General features: G+C 39.9%; 1 protein-coding gene across 2 annotated transcripts in view; it reads right to left on the reverse strand.

The window, feature by feature from the left end:
* Positions 1-26,516, reverse strand: part of setbp1 (SET binding protein 1) — a 49,086-nt gene that overhangs the window by 20,497 nt on the left and 2,073 nt on the right. For both annotated transcript variants that reach the window (XM_083526701.1, XM_083526702.1), the window contains exon 3: positions 19,546-20,183. In XM_083526701.1, coding sequence (XP_083382827.1) covers positions 19,546-20,016 — 471 coding nt within the window. In that variant the 5' untranslated portion in view covers positions 20,017-20,183. The remainder of the gene's footprint in view (positions 1-19,545; positions 20,184-26,516) is intronic.

A 26,516-nucleotide genomic window follows, 5' to 3' on the forward strand; every position in this document is an offset into this window, starting at 1 on the left:
TTTAGAATAAACTGTGGGAATGTATGTCAGAAAGTATGTCTTAGGACTGTGAAACCTAAAGTAAACAGCGACAAACTGCCAAATTACATATTGCCATATTTAAAATACATTGTATTCGAGAACTTCGCATGACTACTGAAGCATCGGTCAACTATAAAAAAAAAAACATGTTAATCATTTAAATGTGAATTCTTGTTCAATGAGGAAGAAAAATTCTAAAAATATAAACACTGTGTCTTCGGTGGACTGCAGAGATGGATGACAAGCCTGCAGAATGATGAATGATGTTGTCTTTCCCTCACCCATTTTCCTTTTATACTTCCTTCACTTCCTAACTGTGCATAAAAGGCACATAAAGGGTGACAAGATGCTGTGGGCCCAGCTCTATCTTTTCTTTTTCTGACATGATAACAAGATTGCTGCGATTCTTTTCAATATTTTATTTGAAGGCTTTTTTATGTCCTAGACGAAATGATAGAACTCCTGCCTTTAGCATTCTGTCTTCCGTCTCGTGTTTAAACCTTTAAGACAGGGTAGTAATTTGCACCTTTGTACCCAAATGACAGGGCAATATTTGCTATATTTTTGAGGAGAATTTAAAGGAGTAAATTTGAAAGCCCTGAATGTCATTGGAAAAATCTATATACCTTCAGATCAACCCCATCTTTGGTGAACATTTGGCATTGTAGACTGGCATTGTAGACTTTCAGTGACAGAAAAGGTAAACATAAGCCTGAAATGTAGAAACCACCTAAATTCTTTGCATACCAGCATTGTGAATTACATTAATTTTAAATTGTGTCTCATATATACTGTCCAGTCTCTGTCCAGCTTAAAGGTGAAATATTTAAAAAGTGAGTGGAAGCTATTCCTAAATCGATGTTAAATGCTCACACTTTGCCCAGAGCAGTGTGCCTGGAGCAGCTGTGGTTCACCTCCCCCTCACCTGCATGAGCACAGCCGGCCAAAACCAAACCGTATTAGAGAGAGGGGCAAGTGGCAAATTAACCACCGCAGCATCCAGACAATAGACACATTGGACCAGGGAGAGATATGAAGACTCCCCCACCCCCAGAAATTTAGGTATGGTGGCAGATGAAATCTGATGTATTTTGAACCTCTAATTTTGAATAATGTGAATTTGGTGGTGGTTCAAATGATTATAGACGAATCTTTATAAGAAAATAAATAAAAACAGGACCAGCCTTCCAGCAGAATTATCTGTGCCAAAAATGTTAGTGGAGCAAAACCGTCCTATTTACAAATGAAATCTGAAACGACACACTACATTCCTCGGCTTTAGTTTTTGGCAAGCATCTTGTTTGGTTTAAGAGACAGAATTTTGAATTGAATTGACTTTGTGGTCCCAAACTGGAAATCAGAGACATTTCTTTATGTTAAAAAGAAGAGAAATAGGAATCTGCTTCTTTAAAAGTACTAGTTTTTGCTGTGTAGACTTATTTTCTTACCGTTTCTCTTGCTGTTTTACCTAAACACACACACACACACACACACACACACACACACACACACACACACACACACACACACACACACACTCACTCACAAAAGCCTTCAAATAGTTATCTGCAGCTTTTTATTTGGCATGATGCCTGGTGGTTTGAGTGTTTCATTCTTCCCTGTGTATAGGTCTGGGCAGATGTCCAGGAAGGCCTCAGCACAAAGAAAAAAAGACAAGAGAGAGAGAGGGGGAGAGGGAGAAAGAGAGAGAGTTGGGGGGGGGGGGGGGGGTGAAGGAAAGCAGGGAGGGGGTGAGAAAGAAGCTTCTCAAAACTCTCCACTTTCCTTTCATAACCGTTCCCTCCAAAACCCAAAGTGATTGATATGATCCTCACACAGCTCCCTTGGCTTTGAGACAACATTCACCCTTACCCCCCTCCTTTTGTGCCCCAGCAAGTACTGGGCCTGCCCTTGTGGCCCTGCCACCTCAAGCTTTGGCCTTTTTTTTTACCCCCCCTTCTTCTTTCATTTTTTTCTTTTTCGTCAGAGAACCACCCTCCCCTGTGGGAACGAAGCGCTGTGCCCCTCCCCCCACCAAACCCTCTTGGCTTCCATTGAGCAGCATGCTCCCCTTCTCTGATCAGGCCTAGCTTTGTGTGACCGGTTGACAGGTCCAGAGCAAACAAACAAAATGAATACTAACATGGCTTTGTGTGTGCTTCCCAGCGAGCAGGCACTTAAGGGGGGAGGTGGTGTGTGTCTGTGTGTCTATGAGAGCTGCTGTATGGTCAGGGGTGGGCCATGGGTTGGGGGGGGGGGGGGGGGTACTTGGTTTGAAATCTAGTTTTGATTCCTGAGTCATCCCCCTCCCCCGATTCCCAAATCCTCCTCTTGAATCTCCCCTCCCATAAGCTCCAGAGAGTATAAAGAGGCCCATTGAGTAGGTCAGCAAGAGGCAGCCTCTTAAGGTGTTCCTGGCCTGATGTGTGTCTGGGTGATGGCGCTGGGCCTGTAGTGGGCCTCTTAGAGCGCGAGTGTGTTCAGCAGCCCACACCTCTGCAGTCCCACAGGCCTCCATTCAACTCTGCTCTAGACCCACACTCCCATTCAACAGCTGCCTGCAGGAGGGAGATGGTACGTGGCTCAGGGGCTCGTGGCATCTTGACAAGTTTATTTTTCGGAAACCTTCAGACAACTCCATGACCACCGCCTAAATCAGGAGCACATATCAAGAGGCCTATTATGCTGACGTGAGCTGAAAAATGGCGTAAGCTCCGTGAAGAACATGGCGGCGAATAACTATAATTACTTTTCAGTGGCAGCTCTCCAAATGGCAATTTACACCAAATGAGTGCAAATAGCCTCCATTCAAAACCACCCACAGGATTGATAAATGCAGCACATACAATGAAAGTCTACATTTCTTTTGTATGTGCAATTACCTCCTTTTTTTGTTAATAACACATTTGGATTAATGATTCGGTGATTTCACCTTGGCCAATAATGGCTATGCAAGTAATTGACTGAGGCAGATGTTAGAAACGGAAACAAAGTGTTTTCACCATCAGTGACACAAAAATACAGCTATGATTTTGAAGAAAAATAATTCAAAAATACTTTGAATAATATACATACTACCATGCGCACTACCAAGTGCGTTGGCTCAACTTAAAATAGTTAAAATTTTTCCTCAAGCCACAACGTCCTCAAGACCAAAATGTGAAAAGACCAAATAGCCATTTTAGAAAAGGAAGTGTTTCAAGGTCTGTAAGATCCTGGGTCACCACAGCTTGTGGAAACACTCCAAGCAGTGAAATGTCAAGATAATAAAAAGCACAACAAAGTATTAGTGGAATGCATGCATCACCACAAGCCAAACACCCCGTGTAATTAAAGCACCGTGATTACAGAAGTACTGCAGGAAGCAATTTACTGTCAGGGCTCTTTTCTCTCTACTTCTCTCTCGTTCCCTCTTTAATTCATTTGAGGCGGTTCTAATTTCAGCTAAAGAATTCTGAGAAGCTAAACACTGTGGAGGAATTTTGGAAAAGTCTCACTTTCCATGCTTTTTTCGAAGAATGAAACTCCTTCGTCAAAAGAGCAATCTATTTTGGTCATCCTGAAAGACGATCTTGTGAATCAGCGTGATAAGCTCTCCCGGAGGTTTCAGCTTTTATCTCTCCATGAATGGCAGCTATACAGATCTACTGTACTATTGACTGAGCACTTAATACCCAAAGTGATTTCTTTGACAGCAAATGCGCCCTGAGAGCACGGCTTATGACACTTTATGCCTCATTAGCAATATGAAATATACTCTAGTGAGAATAAGGGTCAGTCAGGGCCCCAGATTGCTTATTGAATGACAACCAGAGGTACAGTAATCCATATTCAAAGCATAAACTCGAGTTTCACTGATAGCACAAGTAGAATACAGTGTCAGACAGATGCTGTAATAAAATATGTCACCAGGGTGAGTGAATTTCTTGCCCCTTGACCACATTTCTCATGAGGTTATGACTGACAGCTCAAGCAATATACATCAAACGCTTGCTTCAAAGCACATCTCTGCTGTAATTATTAAAGATCTCACCATTGGCAGCTAGCAAACACGAGTACAGCTGTAATCGTTTATCGGCAATCTGAGACGGATTGCATCAGTCTTTCCTGTTTCTGAATCTCTATTCAGTGACACTTCCCATTTAGTCTCCATGACAAACCCCTGAGTGACACACTAGCTGTAACAACGTCCTGAACATTGTAGCAGCAAAACACACAAATGCCACTTTTCCAGCTTTAACGGGAAGGATAAGATGACCTGGGACACAATAGCTTAAACTATTAAAAAAGAATGCTCAGCTCTGGTCCTTGAGTAAATGAACAATGGATTCTTTGTAAAGGGCAGCACTTGGCTCCCAGGCAGCTGTTTTTCCACTCGATATTGATCTAGACTAAAAAAAGAACGATGCGGGATAAAAAAAAAGTGTGCATTGAAATACAAAGTTATGGGAAAGCAACGGTTGTTAAAATAAATAAAAAAAACACACACAGGGCGCATATTTTGCCCGCACAGAGTGATCATCGCTGCACACAATAAAATGGTTTCTCAAGTGTTCTGAGTACAGGAGATATAAAAGAACCACAATCATGATTGAATCAACAAACTGAACACTCCAAAGAGAGGCTCTGAGCACTAATGCGGGGGTGGATCAATGCTCAACCTGCTTCGCCATAGCTTGAGTGCCTTCAAATGATGACTAAGAGGCCATTCTGTACGTCACATCACACAAACATTGTTTCCACAATCTGGATGAGGTGTCCGCTGATTCATGGCGATGACCTCACGCAGTAGCTGCATTTGCACCTCTCTGCTTCAGACACAAGTCTAATTAAATTCACTAGATGATTAGGAAACCTTCTGGATATTTCGGTTTCAACCAGCATCGAAAACCATTCTGACTAAATATATGATCAATCAGTGAATAAATGTATTTCTGGGTCACCACCTAAATATATATGATAACACTGATTCATCAACAGCATATATATCTAGAAACACCATGTTGTCTTCATATGCAAAGGTTTTTGTTTCACTGCCAGTTCTCTGGTAGCTCCTGGCTCGTGTGATAAGGCCACACAAAAGAACATAAAACACAAATCACTAATGAGTTTGGAAATCTCACGACAGTTCTTCAATGCATCTCCATAATGCAATGCATGGAAGAGCAGCCTTTTCGTTCTTTCACCATGTATTTCACCAAAAATCAAGGGGATATCTTTTTCTTTTTGAGTTTTGAATACATTATTTAAAGTGATCAGTGGACAGAATATCTATATATAACTCATTAAAAAACAAACAAACAAAAAAAAATTCTAAATTTTTCACTTGCTGTTGTTGAGATTAAGGGCAACCCTTCCCTAACGCATGTTATTTTCTACGATGGGTCAACTCCTCTGACATGTCCAGAATGACATTAACCTTACGGTGAAGTCTCTCAAACCTGGATTAAAATAATATTCAAAAATCCTTTCCAGATATGAACAGAATTTTGATTATGTGTTGAATCTCTTGTGTAATTCAGTGTTTGTGAAGCCATATTTTGATGAAAAGCAAGGGGGGTTGCCAAATCATGCAGGTGAACATGTTACATTCAGGTGAACATGTTACATTCACAACTGGGATTAAAATTTGTTCAAAACAAGTATTTTCTGAATAAAATCAGTCTACAAATATAAAAAAATTTGCGAGTGCTTACATTTTAGCTTCTGTCAAAAAGAAAAATCTTCTTTCGAAAAAAAAAGAAAGAAAACCTTGTGGCCACTTTCTATAGACTATGCTTGGTTTAAGTGCACCAAATAATAACCTTTTTTTTGCCACAGATCCAAATTATTATTTTCTATTGGCTTTTAAAACTGAGGTTAGTGAGCTGACAGGTCAAAGGTAGTCACCGTACCTACCTAGATAGTCACTGTGCAGTGTAAGTAACCCCAATCAGATCCTTTCCCATTCAACAAATTACCAATTCTTCCAGGTAAATTTCTGCTTTCTCTCAAGTCACCATGGCAATCGAACAAAACAAGGAATACTAAAATTAATCTGAAGATGCTGGAACACCTGTAACTCATCAAATTTACGCTTGATTCGGCTCTTTTTAATCCTTCGCCCTATCAATTTTGTGTCACCAGCTATTGTTCAGCCTCCTACACACGATCTGATTTACATTATTTTTCACTGCTTGTCCATATTGCACCATTGAAAGTTTATACACAAAGGTCATGTTTTGTGCTTTTGATGCTTCACATTGGGATACATCATGCTAATCTCCTTTATTATAAATCACTGTTGTAACTGTCTATTTAGCATATTCATGGGGGATTTTGCATATTGTAAAAAACTGAATGAATTGCAACACTCAATATTTAGTCACAGAAATAGCAAGTTAAGCCTTTTTTTTTTTTTACTAAAACTGGATCGACATATTCAAGCACAAATTATAACATAATATGAATGCATAAATCATGTTTTATATGACAATATATGTGTGTGAGCATGTAGTTGGGGGGCTATGTTTCTTTCTTATACATCATTGAAGATATAGTGAGGTAGCACTAGGTGTCATTTACTATTAAGAGAAAACTGTACTTTCACCTGAGTACATAAGGTTTATGACCCCCTCTATCCTACAACATATTACACACACACACACACACACACACACACACACAAACTAATCTCATTGTATGGACACACAGACTATCTTCTTAGAACATCATCACATACAAACACCCTCCCCCACTTTGCTGCATTCAGTAGTGTGTGGGTGAAAGGTCATGGTAAAGTAGCATTCCACAGAGTCTGTAGCTCACAGCTCAATGAAAAGAGGAGGGAAAAGGGCTTCGTGTCCCTAATCCCATGGACTGGAGGATTTGCAAGAACGGACGAAGCCATACTATTAAGTAAACGGATAACCTTTCTTCCATGGCTTATATTATGTGTTCAAGTGCTTGTGTGTGGTCAAACTCCCCCGCGAGCCAGACTGTATTGCATTGAAAGACAAAACACACGTCTGCACACTGCATTGCATCATAACATCGTAGTGCTGTATTATACAATATCCTTCTTTGTCAGTTTGTGAATCAAAACATGCTGTGACTTCTCTCAAATCTTTGATCTAAATTCCCAGGCACGGTAGTAGTTTCTCATGAGCAGGGTACGGGCTGCCGAAGAAAGGAGCTCATTCATAGCTTTGAGCTGTTTGAGAGGGCCACTGCATTGGTTGGCGCTCACTGCCTTATCCTTACAATTGGACTGACACTGAATACTCTGGGAGGTCATTCTTGGTGTCAGTCCAACACAATGCCCAACACAAACACAATTCTCTCCATTTGTCCACCAAGCTCTTGCCTTCTCTTAGGGTTGGCGAGTACGTGATCATCTATGAGGACAGATTTGACATATAAAGTGTCTCAGCAGAACTGAAAGTTTTCATTTCTTTATGTTTGCATCTATTAGTGCTAGTGACACCATTTTAAAGGCAGTTTACATCCCCCGTGGTAGAAAAGTATAAAAGATCTTTAGCTCCTGAGACTTAGACATCAGGAGTATTTAGGTATACAGAAAACAAGTGCTAAAGTGCTTCATTCAGGTGCTAAACTCTCTATGTTTTTTAAATGGCATGTTTCCTCTTTTAAGCTACCTGTCACAACCCTGGGTGACCCACAGCTTTCATTTTGGTAACAGAACTCCCTGCATCCTGACTCTGGGAAGGCACTGTCCTTTGTGTCTGCTACAATTAATTACTCGCTGTTCAATGGCTATTCGTTTGGGGAATGAGACATAAACAAGCTTGGTGAAAAGGTATCTGGGTCTGTCGACATCTCGGCAGCCGCGGCAGGGAGCATCTCCAGGAGACAGCTGATGGGCCTGATCGCATTTCACTGACAAACTCAATTGCGTTTGAAGTGAGATCTAGTGAAAGTCAATATGCCACATGGTCTCCATGCCTGCTGGGTCCATCCGCAGTGACCAGATATCTGGCCTCACTGATCCCACTTATTTATTCATTATTTTTCCAATGTGTCCCAACCAGCAGGTTTTGGTTCCCAAGTGAAAAGCCAATTAGCTGTTACAAAACTTTTAGAAAAATGAGATCCCGAATTACCAGTTGTGCTGCCTGGTCTGGAACCTACACGCTACAAGCGGGACACTGTATAAACCATAATGTGATGGTTTTACAGATAATAAAAGAGCTTCGTAATAACAAGAGCCTTTTAACAAACTGTCCTCAAATGTGTCTCATTCGTACAAATTTGACTACCCAGACGTGAGGTTACACAGAATTTCATAAAACCCTAACCACACCAAACTAAGTACTTTAAAGGCTGTTTCAAATCAGTCGACCCCCTTCTCCCCCCAATCTAAAAGACCTCACAGGAGAGACTGTGGTTAACAGAGACCTCTGCCACAAGGCAGCCCCGCAGGCAGGAAGCACATTTACACAACATGCCAAGTTTTGTCACTTACAAAGGAAGCCAATTAACAAGCCATAGTCCTGACATAGTCCCACCTGACAAGCCCTGGGAAGGAAGTTACTTAGCATACATGTCTCCCAGTTAAGCCACTCATTTCAAACTTACAGGTTTTTGAGAGAGTAAAGAAAAGGATATTACACAACCATAGATTTTATCAATAGTTCATTAGTTCTCATTCTGTTGAGGAAACCAAGAAAAGTCCCTAGAAATTACGTGGAGTTGAAGTTACCAAGAAGCCACATTGAAGAAATTACAGTATTTGCGATAAAAGATTAAGAAATTCCTAGTTTCAGTTTAGAGCTACATTGGCCGTTCAATTAAACAGTTCTTAGATCATTTACTTCACCAGCACGCCAGAAATAGGATCACAATTGTTTTCTTTGCCCAAGTTAATTTAAGTAAAAATATCATGCAGTGCCTTTGCAAGGGCATCTATGGGTATGTGGTCTACAAATGGTAACATATTACATCATCATATCGCAAATATTCTAGTTTTCCTTTAAGATAGGTGTTTTTAAGTCATAAATAATGAAAGGATATTCGTAACGCACACTGGCACACACACAAAATTTTGTTAATGACAAGTAATCAAATCAGTGTGTGTATGAAATGTTAATTAAAAAATAATTAGTTTTAAAATGAAATGATAGTAACATTAATGGTGTATTTTGGGTTATATAGTACTCGTGTGTTGTGGCATAACAAAGCAATATCCAGTTAACTTAAAAGGTTTACAAATTATAAAATGGAGTATGATGAAGTATGATTTATGCTTTACAATAGTTTAATGAAATACTTGGTGCTCTGAGGGTAAAAAGGTTTCAAGAATAGCTTCTTATTTAGAGGAATTCTCAGAGCAGCCCATCACATTTCTATACCTGGATATATTTTTCGGACAGCCCTCAAATCAGACAACCATAGAAGTTATAAGCTGACTTTAAGCAAACCCTTTCTTAAGCAATTCAGGAGAGCTTTTGAGTGCCACAGTTTTCCAAACGTTGACTGCCGAGTGACCCGCACACCGCTCAGCGAATGTCCCTCAGAGCAAGGTCCAATTTGGAAAGCCTGGTAAGCCGGCCGACATCAGGAGATTACAGGATTTGAGACAGGATCAAGACCAATGAGGAGGGACTTAAGCCGCCTCCGACACGAAAGTGTGGGACGAGCTTTTGAGTACAGGGGCTTTGTGGGTCTGAAGTGCTCTCTTACAGCCAGTTCTCTACCTTTATTTCAAAATAGATCAGCCAACAAGCTGTTCACACTCAAGTCATAGCAATATCAAGCACAAGAGTCAAACTAAGAATGGATGAATGGATGAATGCTTTTTCTTTATAAACAAGCTACCATACTTTTTACCTGGAGACCTGCCTTATCTGACAAAAGCATTATTTACTCTCTTTAAGGTAATGATTTGAGTATCATTCCTCCTGCTGAGAAAAAAGCAAGACATAATGTGTCCTCGGTAAAATGCACTAGATCCACACCTCCCAAAATCACCAATAACATCACATTCCACAATTCACCAAACCTCCCACATTCCTCAGGCTTCTCTATGGTACCAGAACTGTAATTTGACATCTGTGCAGTATTAGCTGAAGCTCTGGCCAAACAGGCTTTCTTGCTCTATGGAGCACAGATAATAAACAACATAGGCCCACTGCAGACTAGTTCTGAGCTAATACTGCTTGAAGGGCACAAAAAAGTTCAATGGAACTCATTGTGCAGTGTACAATACAGATAATATTGTGCGTGTCAGTCTCCTTCATAGAGACATCAGAAGATATTAAAGAGGGTTCTTTGAAGAGGGTTTAAGTGGACTTAAGGTAAGCACAATCCCCAAACTTCATTCAACAGAACTTCCAAGGCTCTGCAGAATGATCTAAACCATTTTTCTGGAAACACGAGTGGATACGATTGTATAAAACACAAATCACTTTATTCCACATACATAATAGGAGAAAGTATATATATATATATATATATATATATATATATATATATATATATATATATATATATATAGTCAAAATCGTACATACAAACAGCTGACTATTAAACTCTAAGCCTTTAAAAAAAAATGTATATGTTTTTGTGTGCTGTAGCATTGGTCAATAATCAGACCAACCACTCAATTGAAATAAAAGTAATAAATTCTCCTTAATCAGAACTAAGATATACCTTTATTAAGATAAGATGTACCATTATAACACATATAACAGATAGCTCTCAGTATCTACGTTGTTCTCTTCAACCATATTTTGTTTCTCTGAGGTTTAAATATAAGGTTGCACATATAAAATCCTCCATTACCATGGAAGAACCTGATGAACTTTAAAAAATATATTTGCACATCGGTTTAAATCAGTTAGAGGATATTGTATAAAACATGTATACTGTAAAAAACACAGCTTGCACTGTGTGGACTAAACACATTTCTAAAGGGCATCAGAACTATAGCATGTCAATTGAGTGGTTTTTTAAGAACAATAACTACAACCCACATTCCCCACAACTTTGCCAATTCTTTTTGCATCACCGGCTGTGGTAAAGTCAACCAAAGTTCTATAATATTCTTCTTCATTCAGTTAAACAGCGCATGCAAATTTTGAAACTGTCCGGATAATGACATATAAAATGTTTCGAATTATTTTTAAATAAAAACACCGCCAACTTGATGCCCTTGTTTTTTATTTATTTTTTAACATAATAACACTTTCATTGGAATTTATTACATCATTAAAAAGTAAAAGATTAATGTGCATGCCAGTAGGGTGTCTATATGGTATATGATGTTAAATGTGTGTGCGTATGGATGTGTGTGTGTGTGTGTGTGTGTGTGTGTCAGCCTAACCTTTACAAGACGCTGACACCATGTTAACATCAGTCCACCAAGCTCAGCACCTTAGCCAATGGTAATGAAGTGGCTTGATGGATATGGCTTTATTACAGAGCAGTGTAGTGTCTACTTAAATGGGAGGAACACATGGAATGGCAGGGTAGCTGGGCAGGCCATGTGTGTGTGTGTGTGTGTGTGTGTGTGTGTGTGTGTGTGTGTGTGTGTGTGTGTGTGTGTGTGTATGTGTGTGTGTTTGAAGGGAGGGGGTTTAGGCTGGACAGACACAGGGGGACAGCTGGTCTTTCAGCGGTAGTAAATCATAAAGACACAGCCCTCACTACACCCCCATTTCTCTCAAATCCCTCTCTCACTCTCTTCCTAACCCCCATATCTCAGAGAGGAAAAGAAAAAGAGAGCCTCCTTCCAGCTCAGTGGCCCAATAAATAAAGCCAGGCTCCGCTAAAAACCGAGGCAGGCAGAGAGGAAAACAAACAGACAGCTGCCCTTATAATCGCTGAGAAGTCACAAGAAAATATGGCTAAATATCATACAAATAACCGTTTTCTACCGCCAGAAATCATGTATGTGAAATACAAAACAACTTTATTGCAATTTATTAGAAATGTCTAAACAATAGATCAGGTGGAAACTTGCTAATGTCCTGATGGCTAGCTCTAACGGATTGGATAGATGGCTCGGTCAAATTAGCAAACCATCTAGTTAACTAGCTACTAAATGCTCACATTTGTCATGGGCAAACATGTCATTTGTCATGGGCAAACAACAGACAAGAACGGACATTCAGGCATTCAAGTTGTTATTTAGCCTGTCATATTTTCAGTGATTAATTTTTTTTGACAATTTACCAAACCAACCAAATAACATACTATAAATGTGGTTTTGAATATTCTAACTCAGCTAGCTTAGCATGCAGATACTACATTTTAGTAGCTTGATAGATACAAACCAATCATTTATTGAATGGAAATGTTTAGGATTGTCTAAGAGTAAAGACCTGACCCAATTAAAAATCTGATCATTTAGGTATTTCAAGATCTGTCAATTTCTTTCTTCTGATTTAACCAATTGTACAAGCACTTGTTATCTTTAGAATGTGCTCTAACCAGACATAAAATGAATCATGCTCTCTCTCCCTCTTTTAAAGACGATCCAAAATCTACTGACCAAAAACCGTGGGAAGTAATAAATAAGCGTGGCAAGGCCGTGTTCAGATCATTCCACTGCCCTGCTCGGTGACTCTCCTCCACACAAAGGTCACTTTTTTGACCCCTCAACTGCCTACAATTTCCTCCCCAGTCACCAACACCGCTCCCTCAAAGACAAATAGCTTGTTATAAATACCACAAATCCATGGCCTGTGGGAGTCCCATATCGACTCTGTCGAGCGTGGCTGCATTAATATTCCGTTGACTACAACAGACAAGCTCTTAATGATTGCACTGCATTTATTATAGGATGCAGAGTGCCGCTTCAGGAGCAGGGGTTGTGCGACGGAGAGATAAGCACATGGCCACACGCCATCAGCGCACAGAAGAAAAAAAAAAAAAAAAAACGGCCAGCGTACAAGGGCAGCCGGGCTAGAACTCACTTAAAAGGGGGCTTTCCTTATCGCACCTTGCACATGCTTAAATGGATTTTAAATTTGGCTCCCACTGATGATGAGGTAGATGAACATGTAATGTGGAAATAAAAAACAGACAGGTCCTAAAGCTTGGAGCAGGAGAAATTAGAGTCAAAGTGCAATATGCATATGGGTTGGTGACTCTGGTTCTAATTACTGTTGACTTTGCAGTATTAGTAGTTATGGCATGGATAAGAACAGAAAAAATTATAATACATATTTCATGGCAGTAGACCACTCAGATGATTTATATATACACATACATACTTATAAGTTATTCAGTTTCAATCACATTTTAAAATTATGTGCAGCACGTTCAAGTTTTAATGGCACTGAACACATTTTTTTATAATTTCTGTCCTTATCCAAGTGTGATTACAGAAGAGATAGCAAAAAGAAGAATTTGTTGCCATTCTCATTTCATATATGACCAATGGGGATTCCTTGATTGTTGAAAATAACAAAATGCACAAATTATCCTAATGTTACCAACTTTACAACCCATAGTCTGGGAATAATTGCACCAGGAATGTAGGCTTTATTAAGTTTTTATTAAGATACTGAGCCATTTTACTGAGATGTATCCTGAATCTGCATCAAAAGATAGATTGGATTGTTATGGCAAATCGAACAGTATGCTAGCCCTAAAGGTAGTTAAAGGTAATTTTTTGGCATTGTGGAAAAGGTAGGAACATATTGACCAAAATGGACTAACATGCTAATGAAAGAAGATAACTAAACAACTAAAACTGACCTTACAGTAATTATTACTTTTTTATTCTGAATTGAAACATAAAAATTCTAGGAATAGATATTTACTTAATCAATCAATTCCATTCCCTTTATAACTGTAATGTGATAGTCATTTTTGCATATAGCATATCATTTTTCTATAGTCATTTTTGCATATAGTCTTTATATGGCTGGGTTTTTTTTCTGTGTAAATATAAAGATTTTAAATGCATATTAAATAATTTACATTTTGTGATATAATACATATTTTACAGTAATTATTTAAGGTCATACTTGTCTTGCATGTCCCATCCACAAAAATATATCATTTCAGATGACAAAGCAGGAAAAAATTAATCATTCAGTACTTGCTACTATGAACAATTGTGGTTTCAGTAAGTGGTATAAAAGTAATAACAACAACAAAAAAGAAATCACACTAGCAAGACTGTATAGTAATGCGGTTTAGAACAATTTTGATGTTGTGTTGTCATCGCCCAGCTTCTGAACATACGGTTTTCATATCTGTGGTCACACAGACGTCTATCTTATTATCATTCTAGGGAACCACTCAAACCCAGCCAGCCAGTCTAGTAAACATATGGCTACCTATCACAGTAAATCAAACATATCTAATATACCACTAAAGCACTGCACAACAAAAGGATGCCAAACGTTAAAATTGACCAGTGCACATTGTACTGTCAAGCCTTTGACTTCTTTTCCGGTTCAAAAGGGTATCTCTCTAATGAGGAGACAAACACAGATGTGAGTGTTGAGAATGTAATCACGCTCGACTGGGCAAAATCAGTGAAATCATTTAACGTACAGCAGTGTTGTCTGATACTGACGGCAGGTTCTCTGAAAAATATTTTCCACGCACAAAGGCTCGGCTGTGAAGTCAAGTCCCTCCCTTAATTACCTGCTATTGTATCACACGTCTCCTGCCCATCCCCCGCCACAGTGGGGTCCCATTTTAACCAGGCTCCCCATATGCCCAGGCTCACTTGTTGGCCTTTCCTCTTTGCCACCATCTGGCATATTAGTTCAGCCAAAATAAAAAAAAAGAGAAAGAGAACGAGAGAGAGAGAGAGAGAGAGAGAGAGAGAGAGACAGACACAATGAGAGAGAGCTAGCCCATCTGCTCCCTGCCAGACTCCCCAACCATTACTACACAAAAGAAACATTTAACCCAGTAGAAAAATCATTCCTTGTTTCTGTCCACTACCTTTACCTGGATCTAAGTTGCTGTTTGTCCTTATATAGGCCTAACCATATCCCAGCCTAATCTTAGAGGAATGTTTCACTTGAAAAATGCTGACCTGAAAATGCTAAATTGGGCAACAAAATACTAAAGCCAGCAGAAGCTTCATACTATTAGCCTCATAAGTCAGACTTGTATATCTGTATTTTTGTTTGTCTTGCTCTTTTCACACCACTTTTCTGTCCAACATTTTATTTCCTTTTTGTAACAGTACTGAATGACAGTATATAGCTTACAGTATATCGATAGAATCTAGCTTTGGCATATATAACAGAATATCACATACATTATATACTATATAGCTTTTAAAGCTAACTAGATAAACATACATAAAATAATGCACTTGTGTGAAAACACGTTATTTGGTGTATATATTACAAGCTGAACTTTGTACTAGCTTTGCATTCAGATTAGCAATGCTAGCGGATGCTACAAACACTCATCAACTATCTGGGGTTCACCAGCTGTTACCACAAATTTGGAGGCACACAATTGGGTCTTTGAATGCAGTAGTATTACATCTTCCTTTAACTCGAACTCCAACAAAATATAATGTACACTGGTTAAAGTAGAAGTCTTCAGTGGCATGGGATGTTCACATATGAATCTTATGGTCAGATGTTCGCATATCCATAGTAATAGTAATGTAACTATCATGATCATGATTTTTCCAGGTCTAGGAACTACTACAGGTCTGAACTACAGGTGAGAGCTGGTAATTGTAAGCTTGCCACTTTTGCTAAAACATCAACCCCACATGTACAAAGAAAATAAATGGTTTCGTTACTTGTTAGTGGGAACCTAGAGTCAGTGTGGCCTTCAACCACCTTTTTTCAATGTATACACAATCTGACAGACACTACAATGAATCAACCACATACCAGAGATTTTTTTTTGCAACAAACATCCAACAGGATTTTAGCCTGCATGTCAAGTGTCCAGATTGGAAACATTTAGAGAAAACGTATTAATTAGTCAACATTTCCAGTAATATATTTAGGTCATGTAACTTTAAAATCAAGTGGAACTCACTGTATCTAACTGGCAAAAGTGTTAGACTCTGCTCAGAGGCATGATATAGCCCTAACTTTCCCAAAAGTGACAGGTAGGAAAGAGGAAATGACCCACTCAGCTTCTTATCAAAATGCCCTGGGAGCATTAGGTCAGTTGGCCTCGATCTCACCCTCCACTTGACAAATGAGCAACACTGAGCACAGGGCGGTGTGGCAGAAACGGCTGACAATCAAAGCGTTGTCGTCAAACACGGTGCAGCAATGGGGCTAACATCCCCCCGTCCGCCTTATATATAGTGAGCACACACACACACACACACACACAGACACACACATCGATCTGGTTTCTATCCAGCTTGTCATCGCAATGAACCCTCTACAGTGTTAAACCACAGGGGTGATACGAGAGACAAATACAAGATAGACTTCAACACAAGTTGGTCTCGCCGGACCGCCACATACATTTTTTATTAAGCAGATCTGTGATTCTGTACACTATTTTTTCCTCCAAACACTGGCCAATTCTATTTTGGCATAAATTCTAACCAAAACTGATGTCTCTCCAAAATAGTCAGGATCATGTAGTGGCTAGAATTTATGTCCTTATCTTTAAAAATAAGATAAATAAAGATAAACACAGACTATTTGGAACACAGCTAATGAAAATGACAAACAGAGAGCACCCCAACCTCTGCATATTCGTAAAGCCTAATTGCACATCCAGACGCAGGGCTTTACACAAAGCCGGCAGCGAAAGCCGAGGTCTATTCCTGGACTTGCATTCAGAGAGCACCTTTGTGTGCAAAAAACATTTCTGTCATATTATGCTCATTTTCCAAGCCACCTTAATGAACAACAACTCTTATAAATATAAATCTTATAGAGGAGTGGAGTGTTCACACTGGTAATCCCTGCAAAAGGGGAAAAAAACAGATCGGGCTAATACATCAAACGGGCTAGTTTTGTCGTAACGGTTGCGGGCCTCAGCGACATGATTTCATTAGCAAGGGGTGGGAAAGAAGGCTGTTCCGGGTAGCAGCTGTCACGCGCCAAGCGAGCTGAGGTAAAGCCCTATTCTCAGCAAGCTTTTGCCGGTTTCAATTACGCACTAACCCCTGACCCCACGCAGCTTGGAACTGTGAGATGTGAGGAGGTGGTGGCCTCTACGCCTTAAGCCCATGAAACAGAAAAGACAAGGATGGGACTTCCAAATGAGGAATTTATTTCATTCTCTGTCAGTGTAGTAAATGGGGTTTCAGCTCTACTGTGGGAGAGGAGGGTTTTGTGTGTGTGTGTGTGTGTGTGTGTGTGTGTGTGTGTGTGTGTGTGTGTGTGTGTGTGTAAAAGGGGGCAGGGGCTTGGCGTTTTTACACCTCCTTGGAACGCTTTTCTATAGACATGGCCATCCTTTAGAGGGAACACCTCCTCTGTTCCTCCTTCTGCCCTTTTTGACCTTCTGTCTGTGGTCAATGTGGAGATTGCCAAAAAGAGACAGCTGCACTTCAGGCTTCCCGCCTCCATCCCCTGTTGCTCCTAGAGCCTTTCTCTCTTTTTTAATGCCCCTCTCCCTCTTGGTCACTCTCTTTCCCTCCCCCTCTGAGCGCATCAAATGCTTTGAAAGCAAAACTGACCACCAAGGAGGCTACATTTTTTTTTATGTGCCTCCATGTATTTAGGGCTATAACTATAACGCCACTCATCTACCTACAGCCCACATACTAAAACACATCGAAGATCTTATTGCAGAAAAACCTATAAAATGTTTTTTATATTTTTACATTTCAAACCTTAAACTTTTGAATTTGATTTTAATTAAAGAAGAAAACTGTCAAAAAAACCCTAAACTCTTGTATGAATTTGCATCAGCTGGCACATATAGGTGAACAGGAACACTATTTGTGGACTACAGCATTAGATTTCAACTCCACTAGTTCCTCAGTATTATCGAATAAAAAAAGAAGGCAATCAATTTCAGTTTGTGGTTTGCTTACTGAAAAATGCTGACGCCTGCACTTCGACTTTCATTCAGTAAGCATGCATTTTCTCCCTAATTATGGTCAAATTATATGCTCTGACTGTGAGAGCACTAGCTACTCCTCCCCTCCTTTACCCAGAATTCTTCACTCGTGCCACTTCACTGCCTTGAATTTGGCAAAGAGGAGCAATGATGTATGGGTATGGAAAACTGTACAAGCAAACTAAATGCACTTAACTTAACTTTTTGTTTTTATTGAATAAATCATGTGCCATATGAAAATCTTTCTTTCGGCTTCTCCCATTAGGGGTCGCCACAGCGGATCATCCGTATTCATGAGCCGCATGTTCGATTTGGCACATGTTTTTACGCTGGATGCCCTTCCTAACGCAACCCTCCCCATTTATCCGGGTTTGGGACCGGCACTAAGAGTGCACTGGCTTGTGCAACCCTAATGGCTGGGGTTGGTTCCCTGACTGGGGATATGACAATTTACCTCACAATTTACCTCACAATTTATTGCAAAATTCGCCAGCACACCAATGAGTCAGTGATTCATTTAATCAAAATACATACAGGGCTCGTTTCAATCTCTAACTAAATGACAGTGAAATGTTTAAAACTTTTTTTTTTTTTTTTTTACATGTAAACACTTGCCTGAAGAAAAGCTATTACTATGCAGACCCAGCGAAACACACTCTGCTTTGCATATTTTAAATTGTAGCTCAGAACATCATAAATATTTCAAAAGGCTAAAATCCCCAAAAAGAGCCCGCTTGCAGTTACTTAATCCACATGTAAGTCAATGAACTCATTGAGTCTAAATGCCATGAAAGGTTAAAGGCAGAGTTGCATTGCACCACAGCAGAGCTGGACACCCTTCATTTGACACGCAGCCAGCTGAACAGTTACAGACAGTATGACAGCATGCAGAAAACAGTGGTTTGTGCCTTGGCAACAAGCCAAATGTTATACTGTTCTGTAATGAGTTCTGCCACAGCAGAGGGTCAGAGAGATGTGGAGGGATAAAAGCGAACTAAACAAGGGCAGCTTGTAATGTTCGCTCTGAAACTGCTGGTGAAACAATGGAACAATAAAATTTTTTACCTTGAGCACTAAATTTCACCGCTTATCATTATGTATACAGAGGTGATAATTAGGGAGTTATCGATAGCGATAACTAGTATCAGGTAGCAGTCATTTAGTACGTGAAGTAAGCCTAGCATACATAGTCCTGCTAATGACAGAGACCTGGATGTATTTCACAATAACGTGACAAATTAATTCCTGTGTTACCTCATGAATTCTATTAAAGATACTCATTGCATGCAATAACATCCTAAAGGATAAGACTGTGCACAGAGCACAATGGAATGTTCTGAGACATCTCTGAATGCTCAATAGTGAGTAACTTACATATTTCGGTATCAGTATCGGTATGACGTACCGAAAAAACAGGGTAAAACAAAAACATGTGCTCGTATTTTTGTACTCTGTCTGGTATTCAAATGGTATTTGATGCAATAATACAATAATAATAGAATAGAAAACAAGCTAATACTTTAACTAATACTACGAACAAATACTCACCCTCTTTCTAAGAGGTCCTCTGTCTTCATCCTTTCCACCTTTAGTGCTCTTGCCATGCCTGGAAGTCTTCTGCTCACCGGGCTGTTTTATAGTGACGCGGATCTCAGGTGGGCAGATGTAGTTCTCCAGGCTCTTGGGTGGCTTTTTGGCCCGCTTGGTGGTTTGGATCTTTAGTTTAAGGCTGCCTTCTGAGAAACTTGCCTCTTTGATGGAGAATTCCTGCTCCTCAAGGCTGTCTCCCTGCACCCACTTCTCGCTATCCGCGTTAGAAGTGACATCCATGTCTTTACCCAGGCCGAGGTCTTCATCCTCCTCATGTTCCTGCTGCTCACCAGCCAGACTGAGCCCTTTCACCGGAGTGGTTAGAAGGCCCACCTCGGTAAGATCAGCCCTGTTGATGGTTGTCACGGTGGAGAAGAACTCCTCGTTCCCTTTGGGCCTCGAAGGGCGAGTTAAGTCCCTTTGCTCCATCAATGAACCTAAGACTTGGTTCAAGGTGCAGGAACCAAAAGGGAGCCAAGATGACACAATGGGGGTCAGTGGATCGTGTTCAGTCAGAAAGGGAAGTGATGGATCTTGACACTACTGCTCCTTGAAACGTACAAATCTTGCAAATGTATGCATTTCCTGGTGTGAAACTGTGAAGAAAAAAGAAAAAGCAAAAATTAGCAGTTAAAACATTTCATAAAAAAATAAAAATAAAAAAAAGGCAAGAGTGAGTCCAGAGAAGTCAAAGAGACTGGACTAGATCCTAGTCAAATCTGTAATGAGTGCAATTAATAACAGACTTCATTGCTGAATGGAGCTTTAGCAAGTCCAGCTGTAAAAATGCCCCACTGTATAATCATTTTCCATTAACCAAGCAACATCAGTTAGCCTAATAAGACAAATGTCTCTGTGTTAAAACAACAAATTAATCTAAATAGCAGTCCAAGCATCTACCTTACACTGGATGAGTGGAACGGTAAATACCATTCACCCCCGGGCAAACTTCCAGATACCATAATTACATCACTGACCAGCTCATTTGCTTTGGTGGTCAGTTGAGTAACCCCAGTCCTGGTGTGAAAGTGAACAAATGAGGCCTCTAGCCCACCGATAAACACCCCTCAGACTTCAGACAGACCACAACCTGCACAGGCAGGGACCTAAAAAAAAACCAATTAGGCATGAACACAACATGTCTGCTGCAGGCTACTAGGCTTCAAAAGGGAAGCATAAATGAGCTTCACTCGTTTCCTTTGGGCCAATTATATTGTGAGTGATGGGATAGATACAAACCAGTAGCTTGCTGGGCCAGGAATGGTCAGAGAAGCTGAGGAAAAATGAAAGTACTGATAGACATTTCTGCACGTGTCTTTTTTTTTTTTTTAAACACGATGTTTCATTTGCAAGGTAGAAAACTGCTGTAGGAGATGCTCAAGCCCATAGAGATTCTGTATGCACACAAGTATGTACTGTAAAGTGTGGGAATTGGAAACCTTGGTATGTAATCTGATATTAAAACTGATATAATATTCAGAAATGGATTATAATTCGTTTTTGGCATAAAGCTTTAAACGTACTCACTTCTTTCTTAACGATAAACATTAAACGATAATAAATACTAAAGGTCCTGCAGTATTATCCTTGAAAGTTGCCACCCCAGAAACAAGGAAAGGCTTACCAAACATTTTTTCTCAGAAACTCACAATATTATCTTGCCGTCTTCCTTCTGCCTGTAAGCTAACAGTCCAAATACCTTAAAACTGAAAGGAAAAAAAAGTGAAGACCACATCTTGAAATGTTCTGAGTTAAACCAAACAACAAGCAGAAGCATGTCATGGAAGTTTACTTCACTGATGGCTCGATTAGTTACAATAAACCGTTGCACGAACCACCCCTACAATACTTGTACCTAATAGTTTTAAGTTATTCCTTTTTGTGTGTGCATCGATGAGGACTGCCCAAAGACTGGACACTTTACTTCTCTCACTGGCAAAGCTCATTCTTTTATGCTGCTTAACTGCTGCTGGCCAGGTGTCTGACAGCCCTCAGTGTCATTTTCTGTTTCGGCTGCCTGACAGGTGACAGATGAGAAGCCACTAAAAACAACAGCCATCACCTACGTGCCTGAATCCACACTAGACTAAACATCTATTGTCTATCCATCAAATGGTGACAATCGTAATGGTGTAAGGCTTGGTCCAATTCATGATGAGTCAAACACAGCCATTAATAAATCGTTTCTGTCGTGATGCATCATTAGAAGTCTATTACTGTGGAGATTCCTGTAGAGTCATGGCAGTTCTGGTAGGTTTTAAAAAAAAAAAATCAAAGAATAAATTTCAGTAGCATACTGAATGTGAAACAAGTTTTATAGTTGATTCGAGGGATCTAATAACATTGTAATTGCAATACAACCCTGATCAGGGAAAAGCAGTTACTGAAAGGAATGAATAGATGAAAAGAAAATGATGGTCATTGTGTACGTGAGCATGCTCTTTTGGGAGGATTTTTTGTGTGTGCCTATTTTCTCTCAATTTGATCATTTGCCAATTCCCAGAGTAAAAGCTAGTATGTGCTTTCTCAGAGAAATATTCAACTACCGCATTCCTTTCTGAATTTCAGCTTCTGTGTATCACAGTACGAAGAAAACGCTATCCTCTTCTCCATACCTGACCTCAGAGACATTCCTCCTACCCAGAGAGCACAGCAATGTTTTTCTCTATTCGACTCCTGTTATAGCTCACTGTTGCATTTACAGGATTTGAATAAAAATATGACAGAACAAGATGTCAGCACAACAGGCAATCACACACAGTCTGTATGGAAAGAACAGACTAAACTCGTTAAGTTTCTCTACATTACTCCTGGAGTTTCCAATCGTATGGATAGTTAGAAACCCCTTTACTATATACACGTTATATAGTACATTTCAAATAGCCCAGAAATCCTGAATTTCTCTAATGAATATCAATCCGATCTAAGTCCAAAGCTTATATAACAATAACCTCTATCTGGCCCTGCAGGCGAACCAACTGCGAGCTAATTGTCCAAGACTACAGTCTGTTCAAAAATAGGTTTTATTATTTTTCACAAACATGCCAGAGGCATATGCTGGATTTTCTGCTAATTGCACGAAAAGAGTTCTGTGTCAGCAATGTAGCCTCTGGCTGCTTCTAAAGGGAACAGATTCAGACGTTTGTCCTTCAGGGCCTTTGTGCACTGATCTGCTCTATCCTCTTTCTGGGCGCATCTCAATTAGGACGATCACAGCTTTGTGCTGCAATTATCCGAATGTACATTCACTGCTCCCTACACAAAAAAACAGCCCTTAATTGGCACAATCGTGACGCACCCGATTTAGCTATGCGATGGATGTTTTCTGGCTTTGGCGAGTTAACAAGCATGGAAGGAACACCGAATAATATTTCAGCAATGTGAAAAATCAGGTTTAGACGTAAGACCTAATAGTATGTTGAAGTGCCGGAAAATACTTGACAGTAAATAAAGGAATGAACATGATCGTTGGGCTGATTAAGTAAACAGACTAACAGTGTTTGCTCCTCCCTGGGCCTGGCTATCACACATACTGTGAGTGTGAAAAGATTCCATCCAGTAACTCAGCCCCTTTTAAGGCGATGAACAGAGCACACTGAGAGAGAGGCTCGCAAAAATTTTTTTTTAAAAAGCAGCCCTGCCAAAAAGTCGACTCCAGTGCAGTAATAAATACTGGGGAAACCTTCGAGGTGTAACACCGTATCCTTTGAACACAGGATGCCAAGGGAAGCCGTTTCCAGAGCCCAACCCAAAATTCACTATTTAATCTTTTTGTTAATGCTTAGCAAAAGTGTTTACCAGCTGACGGCACATACACATGAATACTGATGGCTACTAGCAGGAAAAAAAAGATGATATAACACAGGAAGCCCTCTTACAGCTGACAAGACACGATTCCTTTCAGCGCTTGTCTCATTGCAGTCTATTCATCACAAGCGGCATCATATTGGCAAGCATTCGATCGCTTGTCAGCTACAAGCCCAATGGCATATTCATAAGCTCCTCGATGGGTACTTTCTCTAAAGGAAGCTGTCTGGAGAATACGCAGCTCACCACCAAGGGAGAACTGACCGTATTCCCTGTCTAGAGCTCAGTTTCTATGGAGTGGCAGGGTTGACAGCTCTCTTAGAGGAGCCAAACAAATGCCTGGAAGGCCTCCATTAAATAGTCCTCGATTCATCTCCTTAGCCGCAGTTGTTAAAGGCAGACCTCAACCTCCATAAAGGCAATGCATCACAGATGCAATACTGTGGCCTAGACCAGCTAAATACAGTACACATTGCGTCAGAGGTTGAAAAATAACATATAATCCATCTCTGGTTTTATGGCTTGATGACGTTGGTTGGTTTAAACATGACTATCATATCCCACTGTAGCTGTCCATGATTACATCCTCTCATTGTTGGAGCTCGGACAGACACTAGGCATGGCTGGGAAAATGACGTACGGTCCAGTCTGGCAAATCTGGTTTATTCAGAGGCTTATGGTACTGAGAAGGAACACTGAGTGCTGAATATGAACGACTAGATTGCTCAAGCAAGCTAATGCAGCAAGAACATCTCTCATCCAATAAAAGCTGGGAAATCTTCCTAAAAAAAAGCTTGTCTGGCTCCAATAGTGAAAACACCAATAGTGAGTCATTTAATCAAAGCAAAATTGGTTCACTGTCAAAACCACATTTTTTTCTGGCTTTGTGGAACAAAATGATTCATGGACACAGAGGTCAAAATATAACAGCGCCTTCATTTCAATCAATGTGTCTGTTCGGCATTGCCGTCTAATTATCTGGTAACAAATCCAGTGATGCTGAACAATCTATACATCCTCTATACCCTCAGCAATGCATAAATAACTTCATGCAATTCTTTTTTTTTCTTTTGGTGCCATTATCTAATAGCCAAAGCCTTGCTTTTCCTGTGGTCTCCTTTTCTTTTCGCAGAATCACTACTGCCTTATTGTTAAGATAGATTTTTTTTCCATTTGATGGGACAAGAATTTCAACCACAGCGTGGAAAACAAAATGGCTTGAAAAAAAAAAAAATCCTCCTCCCCCTCCTCCTTCACGTCTCACTGCCAAAAGGTGTTCTTGCTCTGATAGTCTATTTGGAGCGACTGCCAAAAATGAGATTTGTCCTTGGATATCTGCCGCTCTTCCTTTGTCTCTTGTCAGGGCTTGGATATCCTCCAGCAAAACTTATCCCAGCCAGGAAAGAGGGAGATCTATCTACACATATAAAACATCATTTGGATTTCTTCTTTAGTCAAACAGTGTTGCATTCCTGTAGTGCAAATCAAATATGCTATATGTGGAAGTAAGGTTTTATTAGCTATGCATTCATGGGGGCAAAACTCTAAGAATTAAGTGTGTAATGAAGTCCCACTATTTTGCCTGTCTGTGTTAGGATATACATTTACTGTGCGTATGCTCTGAGACAGTGAGAGATTAGTTTTTTAGAGTTTATTTTTAATTAAACATGAATCCTCCCCCTGTGCCCCTGGAACACTGGGGGAAACTGCAGATGTAGACAGGCCTCAGCATCTTCTGTAACATCTGGCTCAGTTCCTCCACATCAGCAACATTGATCAAAACCAGAGATGTTCGCTTGATTTTTTTTTACAATGAATAGTAAACATTCCTTTTTATGTTTTATATCTTTTAAAACAAATCACATTTACTCATTCTCTACAATATATTGATATTTACTTACATCCCTAGTAGCAACTTTGTTGATAGGAACTATCTCACTTTGGTTAAATAACCGACTCCAGTAGTTCTTCACACATTCATTCATGACTAGGGGTTAACAATCACCTCGATGATCACACTGCACTCAACACACGTCTTCCTCAAACAGAATGGTTACAGAAATATGAAGGTCTCCATCACCTTTACTAATAGCCCCCCATGTCCCAATCATAGCCAACCTGGAGTACTGCAGGAAACCAGGTTGTCATGGCAACTAAAATTATGGCAAACAATGTAAATCATTTTCATGCATGCCTCAGTCCTGCCCCAGGCTAATACATAGCATTAGTCTCCATCTCCAAGACTATGGCAACCATAGCTTATAAAACTCTAGTTACTTGAACAGGATGAATCATCTCAGCAGGACTCTCGCTGCTTTGGGGCAATCTGAGGGGCAAAACCCCGCCTTTCATTAACCACATGCTTAATTAACAGTGTTCCCTAAACACTGGTGTAACTCACTGAGTGAATATTGAACCAGATGTTCATATACTGCCTCATATTTTTACACAGTCTTTCTACACCAATAAGCACATTCGCTGCTTTAGAGACAACTTTATTACCGCATGGATACATTAATGCGTGCGTAATGGCTGCGTTCTTCGTAACCCCTCTCTTTTTAAACTACTGCCTTATTCAGGTTATAAAACCGCCCATGAAAATGATTACTGGCAAATACCTATTTTAAGAACTGTACCAAGTACTTTTTCAGCTATCGTTACAGAGACAGGTGCTGAGTTGGATATTTCCCATTGAAATATATTACAGAGAAAGCTCTTTTATACATAGCTGTATTCATATCATTAATATTCTGGATTTTTCATAGAACCAGGAAGTTTTTTTTTCCGCATTCCAATGTATTGTTAGTGATTTTCCTGTGTGTACAGTACACTTAATGTGCACAATCTTAAAAAATGGGTACCTAGGTCAGCATGCCTACATAATATTTTATAGCTCAACTGTAAAATTTAGAGGGACGCCATTATTCCACTTTTTCCAATGGCTCTGGCTAAATCCCGAACTGATAATAACATCTTTTATTCGAGTTAACGATATGAGATCTTCTGTTGCTTAATTATGCGAAACCTCACAGGCATGATGGCTGTGTGTGTTAAGACAAGCCGAGTTCCGTGTTTACGTGTCTGATCTGTGCCATGAGAAAAAAAAAACACTTGTAGATCAG

Source organism: Silurus aristotelis (genome assembly GCF_946808225.1).
Source record: "Silurus aristotelis genome assembly, chromosome: 23".
Lineage (NCBI taxonomy): Eukaryota > Metazoa > Chordata > Actinopteri > Siluriformes > Siluridae > Silurus > Silurus aristotelis.